The sequence below is a fragment of the Symphalangus syndactylus genome, chromosome 17 (assembly GCF_028878055.3).
Source record: "Symphalangus syndactylus isolate Jambi chromosome 17, NHGRI_mSymSyn1-v2.1_pri, whole genome shotgun sequence".
NCBI lineage: Eukaryota > Metazoa > Chordata > Mammalia > Primates > Hylobatidae > Symphalangus > Symphalangus syndactylus.
Window position 1 is genome coordinate 73,321,605 of NC_072439.2, and position 16,281 is coordinate 73,337,885.

Consider the following 16,281-nt stretch of genomic DNA (forward strand, 5'->3'; position numbering starts at 1 on the left):
TGACCAGACACTCAAATTTGAAAAGCCTGTCTCAACTAAATTGCAAAAATAATTTTTCCCTCACTTGCCTATTTAATATTGCTTAAAAGGAAAAGATCAGCACACAGTTGCTGAATAGCATTAGGAGAAACACCTACTGTAGATGACGGGTTGATGGGTGCAGCAAACCGCTGTGGCACGTGTATACCTATGTAACAAACCTGCATGTTCTGCACATGTATCCCAGAACTTAAAGTGTGATAAAGAAAGAAAGAAAGAAAGAAAGAAAGAAAGAAAGAAAGAAAGAAAAGGAATAAAATTCAACACTTTAAAAATAGTATCAAGCAAAATTCTCCCTTACAACATAATTCTGAATGAAAAAAAATCTTGAAAACGGCTGAGTGATTTTGAAAAAATATATTTCAGATATGATTCCTAACCATGTTTTTAGTGCAGTTTTTCTATATAAAAACCCATAGTGATGTTCACTCCACACTGATTTCTGTATGACACCAGGAGGTTTAATAGGAGCCCAATTCAACATGGTCATGTGCAGTCAAGTGAAATTGATATTGCAGAGAGGCTAACTCTCTTTGCATTCTCAGGAAAAGGAAGTCATTAACTCAAGTTCACATTCAGTTTTAAATTTCTAACGAAGAGTCACTCCATGCTTAATTTGGGTTTCAAGTTTTATAAGGCAACCTGAGTTTTTAAGGTATTACATGATTTAAATCTAGAGCCTTGCTCTTTAAACTTCCTTCATTTCTTTAGTAGAACTTTTCTTTTTTGAAAACAAGTTCAGAAGGAACTCCAATAATTAAAACAGATACAAGTGGGATTGTTCTGGTTGAAGAGGTACCAATAGCTGCGGGAGGGTCCTGGGTTCACCTACTTCAATGTTCTCCTCAAAGCCTTTTAAAAACTCCAGGATCCAAGGAATCGACTTTGGAAAGCACTGCTCTAGAAGAACCCCATGATCCTTTGGCTTTTCTTTTTAGGTAAACTGATTGTTTGCATTTTAAAAAATTAAATTTGTATTTATATTTGACTATAAAAGTAAAATGAAAATAACACCAACAATGTGGGAAAAAATAAATCACCTCACACTCCATCTTCCTAACAAAGATAGCATCATTGAATGTCCTTTGTCAGCTGCCTTCATGAACATATTTTGATACAGTGGCAATTGTCCTCAAACTTTCCTTGCTCTTCTCATAGCCACCTCATTTCAGTTCATGGAAATTCCATCTTTCCAGTGGGGCCAAAGATTTGGAGTCCTCTCCATCTCTCACATCTCGTATCTAGTTCATCGGCAAATGCTGTCAGCTCGACCCTCAAAATATATTCACAACCTGCAGAGTCACCATTTGCCACCCTGGTCTGCTCTGAAGAATGATCCTTGGAAAATGTAAGTCAGTCCTCGCCTACCCTTTGCTCAAGACCATCCGATGACTCCCTATCTCACTCAGGGTCAAAATCTTACAGTGGTCTGCAAGACCTCACATAACCCACACCAGCCCACCTCTCTGATTGTTCTTATCCTCTTCTAGCCCACTTCACTACAGCCGTATTCCTGGAACGCACCCATCCCCTCTGCCTCATGGCCTTTCATACTTGCTATTCCTTCTGTTGGAAACACCCTCTCTCAGATAGTTTCTTATCCTCATTCTTCTCTTCCTTTCGATGTCAGCTGAAAACTAACCTCATGAGAGACGTATTCTCCGACCAGCCTTTACAAAATAGTAACTCTTCTCCTATGCCCTTCCTCCCGGATCATGCTCAACTATTCTCCGTGATAATTATCACCACCTGAAATGTGTTTGACTCTCTATTTGTATACACAGTTCCCATCCTTACCCTCCAACTAGTTAATTGCACTTGCATCTGCTTTATTCGCCACATCTCTAGCACCCAGAATAGTGATTGGCATGAAACAGAAACTCAATAAATACTTATTTAATTAAATAAATAAATCTTCTATGTTTATTTTTGTATCCCCAACTACAGTTGTAATCATTGCCCAGTTCCATCAAAGAGATGAACCATTTGTTACCATTCATTATGTTCTTCACCATTTCCCTATTCTTTGACGATTAGGTTGTTCTCTCTCTATCTCTCTCTCTGTCTCTCAACAATGCTGCACTAGACATATATTCAGTTTATCAGTGAGGGGTTGTAAACAGATGTCAAGGGTACTTTTCACCAGCAACAGAAAACCATACACATGTATGATCAATGTCTCAGATCACCACTGTGGATATCACTCCTCTCAACCTGGGGTAGGCATGAGTTACTTACTGGACTCAGCACCTCACTCACATCTTTTCCACTTGCTCTCAATCCTACTGTCAGCAACACTATCAGTCATAATTGAGATCCCTAATCTTCATGGGTTGGCAACCTCGTTTCCTCCATTTTTAACTTCAGTAATAAGGCGGCAAAATTACACATTGAAATGATAAGGCACTACCTGGAGCTGTTTCCAACCCTTTACCTCTAATATCGGCCACTGCATGCACTCTTGATCTGGCTTCTTGGATTTCCCAGAGGCCTCCTACTTCCCAGGACTTTGAAGCTTTGTCATGCACAGGAATTACTGGGAGTTGTCCCTGAATCCACACACACATTCAGAACTAGATGTATGCTAAATAAATATATGTCTCCCCATATTTGTTCTTCTCCATTTTTATTTTTATTTTTATTTTTTAAAAATTTAAAAATTGTTTCTGTGTGTGTGAGAGAGGGTCTCCCTCTGTCACCCAGGCTGGAGTGCAGTGGCATGATCTCAGCTCACTGCAACCTCTGCCTTCCAGGCTCCAGCAATTCTCCCACCTCAGCTTCCGGAAAAGCTGGGATGACAGATGCATGGCACCGCACTCGGCTAATTTTTTGTAGAGAGGGGGTTTCACTATGTTGCCAAAGATGGTCTTGAATTCCTGGGCTCAAGCAATCCTCCAGCCTCGGCCTCCCAAATTGCTGGGATTATAGGTGTGAGTCACCGCACCTGGCCTCTTCTCCATTTTTAAATGTATATCGAAGCTGTTATGATTTATAAACACAAATTTATTTAACAGTTACATTGAAGTTTTAGTTCATTGTGTGTAGTTGATTATTGCATTTTTTAAAATGCAGGGTAGCTGGACCAAGCCTGTCCAACCCACAGCCTGTGGGCCACATGTGGCCCGGGATGGCTTTGAATGTGGCCCAACACGAATTCACAAACTTTCTTAAACGTTGTAATTTTTTTTTGCAACTTTTTTTTAGCTCATCAGCTATCATTATTGTTAGTATATTTTATGTGTGGCCCAAGACAATTCTTCTTCCAATGTGGTCCAGGGAAGCCAAAAGACTGGACACTCCTGCCCCAGATGAAAGAATGCTGGGAATCATTACTCAAAGTCCAGCATAATTTTTCAGGTTCATTAGCACCTGCAAGCCACAGGTGACTCACCTTCAGGCATGTGTGCTAAACTGTAACTCTCATCTGCTAAACAGTACATGAGAGCCCTGGCCTTAGGTTCTAGCCAAAAAAGCATAAATAGTAATCTTCATTTCTGCTAAATCACAAGTCTTAATCATGGGCACTGGGAGGATGATAAATTGGGCAGGTCATGTATCATCTCTAACCCTGAGTTTCTTCATCTGTAAAAAGGAGATGACAATACTACCACCAAGCACTGCAAGTACTCAGGGCAGTGATGGATAGAGTCTGCGCAAAATAAATGTTAGCTTATGATTTTACTAGTGTCATTTATTATGATGATTACTTATCCCCATATCTGACCAGCGGCCAAATCCTTCTTTATTCTCATCACAAGTTAAACTCATTAGTCATTCATTAATTCCTCAAGTATCTGGAGTATCTTCTTACCAAAGGCTATCAGATTACAATTTCTGAAAATTCACACAGCATGGCACATCCACCCAAAGGCCTTCAAGATTTTTAACTGGCCAGGAGTGGTGGCTCACACCTGTAATCCCAGCACTTTGGGAGGCTGAGGCAGATGGATCGCTTGAGGTCAGGGGTTCAACACAAGCCTGGCCAACATGGCAAAACCCCATTTCTACTAAAAGTACAAAAATTAGCCAGGCACGGTCATGCACACCTGTAATCCCAGCTGCTCAGGAGGCTGAGGCAGGAGAATCGCTAAAACCTGTGAGGCAGAGGTTGCAGTGAGCCGAGATGGCCCTACTGCACTGCAGCCTGGGTAACAGAGCAAGACTCTATTTCAAAAAAAAAAAAAAAAAAAAGATTTTTAACCAAATAAAATTCCAACTCCCAAATGTGAATGTCATATATCTTCCTAGTCTTATATCAAAAACTGCATCTTAGGCCAGGCGCGGTGGCTTACACCTGTAATCCCAGCACTTTGGGAGGCTAAGGTGGGTGGATCATGAGGTCAGGAGATCAAGACCATCCTGGCTAACACGGTGAAACCCCGTCTCTACTAAAAAATACAAAAAATTGGCCAGGTGTGGTGGCGGACGCCTGTAGTCCCAGCTACTCGGGAGGCTGAGGCAGGAGAATGGTGTGAACCCGGGAGGCGAAGCTTGCAGTGAGCCGAGATCGCGCCACTGTACTCTAGCCTGGGTGACAGAGCGAGACCCTGTCTCAAAAAACAAAAAACAAAAAACAAAAAAAACAAAAACTGCATCTTAGCTAAATAATGCATTTTACACGATTTGAAAGCAGTTGGTGCTTTCCCATTCCAGCACCTTTGCTCAACTCACCTCCCTCACTTGCAATGACTTCCTATCATCTACCCCAATTAAATTACTTCCAGGCCTAACCTAAATGTCCCCTCCTCAAAAAGTCTTTCTGCATCATCAGAGAGGAATTCCTCCCTCCTTCCATAGAACTTCCACGACACTATTGAATTGCATGTGCCATGCATTTTCTCTTATTAGGTCTGTGTTGTTTTTGCTGCTGTAAGTTCTTAGGGAGTAGGGATCTTGGATACTACAGAATGCTTTGCACAGAGCAGGCTCTCAATAATATACGTAGCATAAAAACTGCAAACAGAAAGCCAATCTGGAAACACATTCACTATGCCCATGCAGCAGACAACACAACCAAAGCTCAAGCCTAAGGGAGTTCTGCCACTTCACAAATCACTTACCAGCATTAGGTCTAGTGAGTCCTTGCTCAGACTCACTGGACGGGCGAAAGAGTTTGAAGTGGGGTTTTAAACCATGGATTAAATTGTGATGACTTCTATAATGATTAAAATAACCTAGAGAAATTGAGAATTTTTTTTTACAAAAAAATACAGATATCAAATTTTCTAAACTAGAAAGCAAAGCTGATCATTTTTAAAACCAGGCAGGGCTATAACATCAGTCATAAGATTCTGTGCAACAGAAAATTGTAGGGCTTTAAGATGGATTTCAAAGGAATAGTAAATTTACAAGATGTAGAAAGTCTGATGTTTGACGATATAAGCTTGACATATTTCTGGATAGGAAGATAAATGTAATTTCTTCTAAGAAAAGTTTATAAAGTACATCTAATACCTTTTTCTTTTATGGCTTAGCGTATTTTAGAAACCCTTTGTCATTCTGCTACCATTAGAAGCGGTAATCGTGGTCGTTATGACTTTTGTGTGGATAAAACAATAAATCTGTTCTAAAATGAGGCAAACAAAGCCACCAAATGGCATGAGGTTGAATAGAATGATATAGCGACCTCTCAACATTGCTCATTCTACTCCATTACAGAAAGACAGATTTTAAAAACAGGTATATAGTGTCCGGCTATGGAAGAACAGTGGGTAAAGATAAATTCTAGCCAAGGCCATGACTTACTGGAGCTGCTGTCAATGCTGCTGATGCTATCTCCGTTGTGCAGGTGGTGCCTGTGGAGCTGCTTGTAGAGACTAAATTTGGAGAACTTTCTTGGCTTTCCTATTCCTTTCAGTTTTGAATCCACATCATCAACACTCTTCTGGATGGGTAGGTTTTGATCAGGCTCATTTTTATCTTTGAGTCTTAAGGATTCCATAGACTCTGTTGTGGCAGGCTGAGAAAATTATTTTTTTTTTAAAAAAGACACTGCATAAGACATGCTGCAATGTGGTTCTTTAATTCAAGTAGGGCTGAAGTATAAAGTTTACAAATGATGGAGGTTCTATAACAGACATGCAATAATGTCTGAGGTCAGCCATAGGGTAGTGGTGGATTCTTGTGAACTGTTTAAAAACTACCAAAGGAATATGAGGAGTTCTGCTATGGTTCTTCTTTCAGTAGGCCAAATTCTTGAAATTTCCCTCCAATTAAACTTTTAATCTCAAATATAATTGCATGGGTTACATTCAGTGTTGAGCTCCAGAACTTGTTCCTTTGATAAACATTAAGTAAGCAAGTCTTCCTCTGTCAATCATTTTCCCTATTCCCTATGCACTAAATTGCTATTTTTGCATAAATTTTGCACTATTTTCCAGCAGTAAATAAGATGAAGCCCATCAAATTTTTTAATAAGTGTATTCATATTCTGGCAGCCATTTAGTTGAAATAGCAAGCAGATTGATATACACATACAGATATTTTGGCAGCTCTATTTAAAAGGCACTTTGGGAAGTTATTCACTTCTGGCTCAAATTCCCTCTAAATGACCCCAGACTGACCTATCCTGATTTTGTATATCTTTAAGTAGGAACTTTCCAAAAACTGTGGCAGATACTTAAGGCTTTTTACTACCTAAATCTCAACTGCCACATATTTTTGTTTATGAATCTTATTTCTGAATAAAAAATAAATCTTAATTTAAATGGAAAACAAAGCTGAATATGAGACAGCCAAAATTCCACTGAATCTGTTTTCTTTTCTTACAAGAGAAGAACAGACTCAGCAATGCTAAGTTACAGCTAGCCAGGTGGGGAGGCTGGTATTTGAAACCAGGTCTGTCTCATGATTGACTTAATGTTCTTTTCCCCTCCAAGGAGACACCATCTCTTATCCAATGAATCAGTCAGTCATGATACTAATACAAACTTATACAAATTATGTTCGTGTTATACATTTCCATAAAGGTTAAATATACTTACTGGGAGGGAACCCAGAGATGGTCCTGAAGTGACCCGCTTCACACTGCCGACATCTGTGAGTCTGTGCTCGTTGTCGTCCCACCTTCCATAGGCCAAGTCAATCCCTCCCACAAAGGCCACCGATTGGTCAATGATGACAAGCTTCTCGTGGTGAGCCCACAAATAGACGGTGGATGACACATGATCCGGGTGTCTCATCACCTTGAGAGGGAATAATCCCCACTGATAACATGCTTTTGAAATGTCCTTCCTGTCATAATGAAATAGGTCTGTGTTCTCCCTGAAAAGTATTTTCTATAATTCAAATACCAAACCATACAACGTATACACCAAAGAAAAATTTTATTCTCAGCATTTAGCAAAAAAAAAAGACTCCTATTTACTCTTCAGGCTCCCATGCCCATATACTATATTTTGGGGCAGCCGCCATTTAGCTTGAGGTCTGGCAATACATTAGAAAACAGTCAGCTCAATTTGAAAGCTGGTTCCCTTCCCCATGTAAGCATTATGTTAAATTTGGTACTAAAAAAAAAGCTAAAAATATTTAACTACTATTTATCTCTGGAAAAATGTGTAATGAATTATATTGATATTTTACCAGTCATTGAATTGAAATACTAAGCATATGAATATAGGCATATAGATATTTTGGCAGCTCTTTATTTAAAAGGTACCTTGAGAAGTTAGTAACCTCTTGCTTTCAAAATTATCCCAGTCTGACCTATCTCATTTTCATTTGCCTTTAGGTAAAAAGATTACAAAAGCTTTGGCAACTACTTTCTTCTTTCCTTCCTTCCTTTCCTTCCTTCTTTCCTTCCTTCCTTCCTTCCTCTTTCTCTTTCTTTCTCCCTTCCTTCCTTCCTTCCTATTTCTTTCTTTCTTTCACAGAGTCTCACTCTCGCTGAGGCTGGAGTGTAGATGTGTGATCATAGCTCACTGCAGCCTTGAACTCCTCAGCTCAAACGATGCTTCTGCCTCAGCCTCCTGAGTAGCTGGGACTATAGACGTGTACCACCATACCTGGCTAATCTTTTTGTTTTTTGTAGATATGGGTGTCTTGTTATATTGCCGATGCTGGTTTTGAACTCCTGGCCTCCAGCCACCCTCCCACCTCAGCTTCCCAAAGTGCTGGGACTACATGCGTGAGCCACCATACCTGGCCACCATACCCGGCCTTACTGTTTTCTTAATAACACTTTTTTAAAAAATTGTAGTAAAATAAACATAACATAAAATTTACCATCTTAACCATTTTTAAGTGTACAATTCAGTGGTATCAGGGTAATGAGTTAGGGAGTCTTCTCTTCTCCTCAATTTTTGAAAAAGCTTGGGAAAGATTGGTGGTAATTCCTCATTAAATGTTTGGTAGAATTCACCAGGTCCCTGGCTTTTCATCTGGGGGAGATTTTTAATTACTGATCAATCTCCTTACCAGTTAAAGGTCTATTTAGGTTTTCTATTTCTTCATGATGTAGTCTTGGTAGGTTTCTTATTTCTAGGAACTTGTACATTTCCTCTAGGTTATCGAATTGCTTACAGTAATATCTTAGAATCATTTTTATTTCTGTAGAATTGGTAGTAATGTCTCTACTTTCATTTCTGATTTTAGTAACTTGAGTCTTTTTTTTCTTAGCCCACCAAGCTAAAGGTTTGTTGATTTTATCTTTTCAAAAAACCAACTTGGTTTCATTGATTTTCTGTATTATTTTTCTATCCTCTGGTTTTATTTCTCACTGCTCCAATCTTTATTTCCTTCCTTCTGGTAGTTTTAGGTTGAGTTTGTTCTTCTTTTTCTAGTTCCTTAAACTGTAAAGTTAGGTTGTTATTTTGAGACTTTTCTTCTTTTTGCAAGTATAGCTGTAAATTTCCCCCCTTTGCACTGCTTTCTCTGTGTCCCATAATTTTGGTATGTTGTTTCATTTTCATTTGTCTCTAAGTATTTTCTCTTTCCCTTGTGAATTTTTGTTTGATCATTGCTTGTTTAACCGTGTGTTATTTAATTTCCACAAATTTGTGAACTTTCTAGTGTGTATCCTGCTGTTGTTGGGTAGAAAGCTCTGTATGTCCATTGGATCCAGTTGGTTTACTGTGCGTTCAAGTCCTCCGTTTTCTTACTTATCTTCTGTCTGGTTGCTCTAACCATTACTGAGAGTGAGATGTTGATGTCTCCAACTATTACCATAGACTGTCTTTTTCTCCTTTTAATCATATATTTCGACGATCTGTTATTAGGTACATAAATATGTATAATTTTTATATCTTTCTGCATTGAACCTTTTATTAATGTATAACATCCTTCTTTGTCTCTTGCAATCATGTTTTGATTTAAAGTCTATTTTGTCTGATACTAGTTTAGCCACTCTTGCTCTTTTTTGGTTACTATTTGTGTGAAATATCCTTTCCATCCTTTCATTTTCAACCTATTTGTGTCTTTGCATCTAGAGTGAGTCTCTTGTAGAGACCATATAGTTGGATCATGTTTTCTTAAAATCCAGTCTACCAATCTCTGTTTTTTGATTAGAGGGGTCAATACATTTACATTTAAAGTAATTATTTGTAAGATACTTCTGTAATTTTGTTACTATTTTCTACTACATGTCTTACAGCTTTTTTGTCTCTCATTTCCTGCATTACTGTCTTGTTTTGTTTAGTTGATTTTTTGTGGTGTCATGTTTAAATTCCTTTCTCATTTCTTTTTGTTAAGTAGCTATATATTTAATTGCTATTTTCTTTGCAGTTAAATGTAACATCTTAAAGTTGTAACACTCTAATTTGTATTTATACCAGTTTAACTTCAGTAACATACAAATCTCTGCTCCTTTAACAGCTCTTTCCTCCCAGTTGTTGGTGTTGCAAAATTACATCTTTAGTGGGTACTTGATAGAAATTTGGTGAATGAATAAATAATATATATAAATTATGCAACCTAATAAATCATTCTCTGGGAGAAAACACTTTCCTTTTTTCTAACCAAGTGAAACATACAATTATTACATATTTTAAGCCTGCTGGAGGTTTGTTAATTCATTATGTCTTGATGTACCTCAATGACTGGGTTTTAGGTATTTGGCAAAATATCAAAGAACTTTTTCAAATTGCTTTTCATGTTTATTTACTTTATTAGTATTTTATACTAGGTGTCATTGATTTTTTTTTTTTTTTTTTTTTTTTTTTCCTTGAGACGGAGTCTTGCTTTTTCATCCAGGCTGGAGTGCAGTGGCGCAATCTCGGCTCACTGCAAGCTCCGCCTCCTGGGTTCACGCCATTCTCCTGCCTCAGCCTCTCCCAGTAGCTGGGACTACAGGCGCCCGCCACCACGCCCGGCTAATTTTTTGTCTTTTTAGTAGAGACGGGGTTTCACCGTGGTCTCGATCTCCTGACCTCGTGATCCGCCCGCCTCGGCCTCCCAAAGTGCTGGGATTACAAGCGTGAGCCACCGCGCCCAGCCGTGTCATTGATTTTTTAAGGCATTTTAAATCCTAGAGGAGATCTCTTTGCTGCTATCAGTGATCAGGGAATGTCACAGGGAGATCATATCTAAGAGCTTCCAGGATAATCTTAATGAGAAGTGTGAGAACTTGACAGAGCTCATGAATATCAAAACAACTGCAGGAAGCATGTTCGTGTCTAAACTCTCACTTTCAATTATCAGAGTCAGAGAAGCAGAAATGTGAGATCTGCTTACCCCCATCAATGTAGGGAAGATAAGAAAGTATAGTATTTTGCTTTATTTCTGAGGACACAATGCTATTTGATCAAATATACATTTGGGAATTCTATAGGTTATTACTGCCCAGAACAAAACATACCTGAAAAAATCCTATAGAATAAAGAAACATTGGTTATCAAGATGAACCTGAGTACCTTAATGTTGGGATGTAGGCGCATCAAAGTCCTCTTGGTGTATTCACTGTTGATGCCAAGAGCGAGTTCCACCTCTTTGTAGAGCATTATGAAGATCCTCACTCCTTGTTGCTGTCACAGGAGAAAAGAGATGGAGGAATGAGTATCTCTGGAGGGAAGTTACAATTCATTTTATTTTTCCCTTGCACTGTACTTTCTTTCTTTCTTTTTTTTTTTCAGAGTCTCACTCTGTCACCCAGCCTGGAGTGCAGTGGTGCAATCTCGGCTCACTGCAACCTCCACCTCCCAGGTTCAAGCAATTTTCATGCCTCAGCCTCCTAAGTAGCTGGAATTACAGGCGCATGCCACCATGCCCGGTTAATTTTTGTATTTTTAGTAGACACAGGATTTTGCCATGTTGGCCAGGCTGGTCTCAAATTCCTGACCTCAAGTGATCCACCCGCCTCAGCCACTCAAAGTGCTGGGATTACAGGCATGAGCCACCACACCTGGCCTGCACTGTACTTTCTAACTTCTTTTATAAACAAGTAAGATAAAATTTTAATGAAAAAGGCAATACAAGGAAGTGACACATAAGCGTGTATATTGAGACACAAATATTAAAAATAAAAATCTATCTCCCTTCCATTCTTACAACTCGTCATATCAAGAAAGAATCAATAACTCATTAAAGATCCAAAACATTAAAAACTTTAGTATAAAATGGACACCCAAATTAAATTGATTCATCCTTCCTTAGACCTTGTATCTAAAAGAAAATAGACAAGGCCACTGTGGCCTATTTAATTGAGTCAAATTAAATCAAAAGTGCCTTGTACATGCTAACATGCTATACAAATAATACAATTATTTAATAATATTAATAATCAAAAAGACAATGTCCAATCCTTTTGTAGTTCACGAGCATGATGATTGTGTGTTCACGCACAAGTGTGAGATGTGCCACACTCGAACCTTCTCACGACGTCTGCACATTACCCATCTCATCTGAAAAAAATATTTAAACAAAAACCAAAAGTCCAGGTCCAATAGCTAATAGTATAGAAAAACACTGGTATTTTCCATTCTAGTTCTGGTTGGTGACAGGCTTTCAGGCTAGGCTAAACTGCCCCTCACTGGAATGCTCCTCGCCTTCTGCGTGCCCACTCATGGATCCCCCTCCAATGTACAGTTCAGAATGTATTACCTCCAGGAAACTGTGGCTTATTCACCCCCACCTTGTGGATCGCTTTTTTTACTTTTTAGGCTTGAATCCTCCTTATTTTTGTACAGTTTGCACCATTTTAATTTGTATTATTTGCACCCAGCAGCTCTGAAAGCATTCTGAAACATTTTGCATACATACTGGATTATGTATCTAAATGACACCTGGCATTTAATATCGTAGAGATTAAAGGTAAGAATTTTTCAATAATACTTCCTAGAATATTACAGATGCATGTGTATTTAATAAACCATAATAAAAAATAATTTTGTTACAGTTTATATTAAGATTTCATGGTGATTAGTCATTGTTTATAAGGGAAACTTGAATAAAAATCTTTAAGATATCTTACTGGGTTGAACACTCCTACTTTACAAGAACTAAAAATTTTTGTAATGCTATATAATCTAATATAACATAGGAGTTAATATTTTTAGGTTCTAGATCACAAGATACAAAATCTTAGAGCAAACCAAACACATAAACATTTCTGTAATATTGTTCTCTCAATACTAAAAAGCACGTTTTGGACCCTAAGTTCCTTATAATAACACATCACTTCAAAATACTAACACCCTATCTTTCATGGTGTTAGTAATATCTTAAAGGTGTATGTATTTCTGGAGGTGCACACTAGATTTACATTCCGGTGTGCATAAACAAGATTTGAGTACTAGGAGAAGACTCATTCTTGCTCTAAAAAAAAGCAGGATCAAGAAGAATACATATGTCATTCTATTTCTCTGGTTAACAGCTGGCTTTTAGCACTTGCTAATTACTTATTATAATTATGCAAGTACTATTACAATCAAGAATATAAATACATAGTTCAGTAAAGAAGTAAAAGTGTAGGCAGAAAGTGAACAGATTAATTTTAATGGTCTGGCCAGAGAGTGCTCTGTAATTAACCACTGATGAAGGGCTCTAAAGGAAAATTATGAGATTATTTTATTTTTCTCCTCTACTGTTCAGGTCTATTTTTGGTATTTGAATATTTTAGAATTCGGCACTGAATAATGGTTACGAAAAAAAAAAGGCCTCTCACTAAAAGATATAAGACAAAGGGTAAAACCCAAAATTTCAACCTAAATAGTAGACCATTACAGCTGACATTCTTCATCATGACCCATTTATTTTAAGCAGATGAAATTCTGCTTTTTAGGCTTAAGACATTATTACTCATGAAGAGCAGTAGTTGCAAATTAGGAACTTGGCCTGAGTCCTACAGTTTTCCACTTACCTGCATAACTAATGGATTTTTGAAATAATAGAGATATTAACACTAATGGATTACATTACTACTCTCCATTTATTAATACCTGACATTTTCTTCTATACTGTCTTTTCTCACTGAAATAATTCTAAAGGAAATAGGGTAGAGACTTTGTCTTTCTAGCTTAAAGACAAATGACTAATGAGGAAGCAATTAAATATAGAAAGTTCATTTGTATGTGGTTTATAATTATTTACCTACACCTATAGCCACAATAAATAGTTAATTAGTGACAAGATTCCTGTGATAATAAAGCAATGCATTCTTCTTCTTTTGGTCAAGGTATTGACTATTATAAACTCTAGCCAAAAAGGGCAAAGGAGAATGAATCATTCCTTGCGGATGAAGGCATTTTCCAGGTTGTTATAGTGCAGGCTTATACAAAATGTGGGAAATATTTCTGCAAAATGAAAGCCAAAGGAAAAAAAAAACCTGATGATGTTAATTCTGCAATTTAAAAAATACACTTTCAAAACATCCCATGCTTTAGTGCCTAGTGCCTTTAAATACCCTTGGGGAAATTACTTTTTACTTAGAGAAAGGGACGGAAATTATTAATAGGAGAAGTAGAAAAACATATGGCCTGGAGTTGCCTATGCAATGCATTGTTTCTTATCTCTGGTGAACTCAGCTAACCCAAAGTTTCCATAGAATAAATTTCATAAAACATGACTTTTAAAAGATGAAAGTTCTGTCCTCTTTTCTAATTAGTTTTTTGTCAAGTAGAGCAGACATAACACTATAAATGGTAGAAATTTTTAGGAGCTTTAGATATTCAAAATACATGGGAAGACAATGAAAATTTTTATAGTGGAAATCAGTGACTGTTTCTTAGCCAACTTTTCCTCCGATTGCTCAAGGTAGCATAGTGACAATATTTTCTCAATGCAGCCAAGTGTGTCCACTGCCTGAAGACAGTTTAGCCCACCCCACCCCCAACCCAGGATGCTCACTAATGTTTTTGCCACTTGCCAAGGACTTCCCCAATACAATAATATATTAAGAAAATGGAAAGTAAAGGATATAAAGAAATCACTTCCTCACCGTTTAAAAGCAGGCAGCATTGGGATATAAGAGTGCAAAAGCTCATGTGCCTTTTTTAAAAACCAATTTTGTTTGAAGCACATTTCTGAAGCTGAAGATACCTTCCCTGCAAGCCACTGTAGCCCACCACTTTGATAAGACTCATTTGATTTTCTGTGTAGAGATGTGATTATTCCTGTCATTTCTCAGTCCTGGACAACTTTCCCTTTTATTGGTCACTGACTGCAACTCTACATTGTGCCTTGTGATTCAGACAGAAAGAAATCAACCTGAAGACAAATTCTCCCATTAGTCTAAGTTTCATAGGAAATATCACAAGCTTCTAAGGTTGAGATACACAAAATTGCGTGTGGGGATTTGGCTGCCATAACTATGATGCAGCTTATCTCACCTCTTAGCATAGCAAGTGCGGAACTGTGGAAAGCCCTGAGATGCTGATTTCTTTGAGTTGTGAACAGTCTGCTCTCAAGATTGGCTTTTATTATTTTAAATGATGGCATTGCAGATCAGAAGGCCAAAGAAATAGGAAAAGCTCAACTTGGTTATTAATCAGATGCATAAAATACTGTATTTTTTCTTAAGAAATAGCCATTATAAGAGATGTTTGTCGTAGGTTGGCTATGAGGCAGAGACAGTTCCTAAATTCCTCTTAGAAAATCTGCACAATCAGATAGAAGAAAATAAAACATTCATTTTAATAAACCTTGTGGACCTCTGGGACCTGTTAATGCAAAAAACAAATATTATGTTTCAACCTCATACTTTGCAAAGCTAGTGTGTGGCCTTCAGAAACTAAATTATTTATGTGAAGCCATATTTATGTGCATATAAAATGTCAATTTGGAGTGATCCGAGTGTTAAAAAATTTATGAACAAAGTAATAACATGGTGGAATGAGATTAAGGAAGAGCAACTCTGCTAAATGTACCACCAAGAAATCAATCTTTAATTGTACTACTGTTTCTTTAGGAAATTTTAAATATCACTACCCATAGTTTAAAAATTACAAGCTCCAATAAGTGGATGAAATGGAAATGAGGCACTGTTATCAGGCAATAACGTTTATTTGGCCATGGTGTTCACGAGGGACCTCGCCAGGGTTCATGGGCCATAAAAGTAAAAAGAAGTCACGCTAGAGACAGAAAAGGTAACCAGACAGGTATGCCGAGGGCAGTAAACAAGCGCATGCCAGCAAACAAGAGGTGGAAGCCAGGCCTGCAGGATCTTCCTCCTGAGCCCTACCGAGGCATTTACTAGCTTTCTCAAGTTAATTTAGATGTCCTGTAGACACTGTATCTTCAAGTGATCTAAACTTTAGCTTTCTAAATCAGAACTCTTCCCAGTTTGTTCTACTATCAGAGTCACCTTACCAACACATCTTTTTTTTTTTTTTTTTTTTTTTTTTTTTTGCGACGGAGTCTCGCTCTGTCACCCAGGCTGGAGTGCAGTGGCGCAATCTCGGCTCACTGCAAGCTCCGCCTCCGGGTTCACGCCATTCTCCTGCCTCAGCCTCTCCGAGTAGCTGGGACTACAGGCGCCCGCCACCACGACCGGCTAACTTTTTGTATTTTTTAGTAGAGACGGGGTTTCACCGTGGTCTCGATCTCCTAACTTCGTGATCCGCCCGCCTCGGCCTCCCAAAGTGCTAGAATTACAAGCGTGAGCCACCGCGCCCGGCTTTTTTTTTTTTTTTTTTTGAAACAGAGTCTTGCTCTGTTGCCCAGGCTGGAGTGCAGTGGCGCGATCTCGGCTTACTGCAAGCTCTGCCTCCCGGGTTCACGCCATTCTCCTGCCTCAGCCTCTCGGGCAGCTGGGACTACAGGCGCCCGCCACCATGCCCGGCTAATTTTTTGTATTTTTAGTAGAGACGGGGT

At 38.3% G+C, this 16,281-nt stretch overlaps 1 protein-coding gene and 1 non-coding gene across 5 annotated transcripts in view; one reads left to right on the forward strand and one right to left on the reverse strand.

The window, feature by feature from the left end:
* PLD1 (phospholipase D1) overlaps nucleotides 1-16,281 on the reverse strand; it is a 210,283-nt gene that overhangs the window by 81,129 nt on the left and 112,873 nt on the right. For 2 of the 4 annotated variants that reach the window (XM_063621672.1, XM_063621671.1), the window contains exons 13-16: nucleotides 10,887-10,997; nucleotides 7,023-7,223; nucleotides 5,785-5,998; nucleotides 5,100-5,213 (exon numbers count right to left, since the gene is read on the reverse strand). In XM_063621672.1, the coding sequence (XP_063477742.1) occupies nucleotides 5,100-5,213; nucleotides 5,785-5,998; nucleotides 7,023-7,223; nucleotides 10,887-10,997 (640 nt within the window). The remainder of the gene's footprint in view (nucleotides 1-5,099; nucleotides 5,214-5,784; nucleotides 5,999-7,022; nucleotides 7,224-10,886; nucleotides 10,998-16,281) is intronic. The other 2 variants (XM_063621673.1, XM_063621674.1) reach the window with 1 other exon arrangement.
* LOC134733390 (small nucleolar RNA U13) lies at nucleotides 11,771-11,874 on the forward strand. Its single transcript, XR_010116835.1, has one exon. It is a non-coding gene; the product is annotated as a small nucleolar RNA U13 (small nucleolar RNA).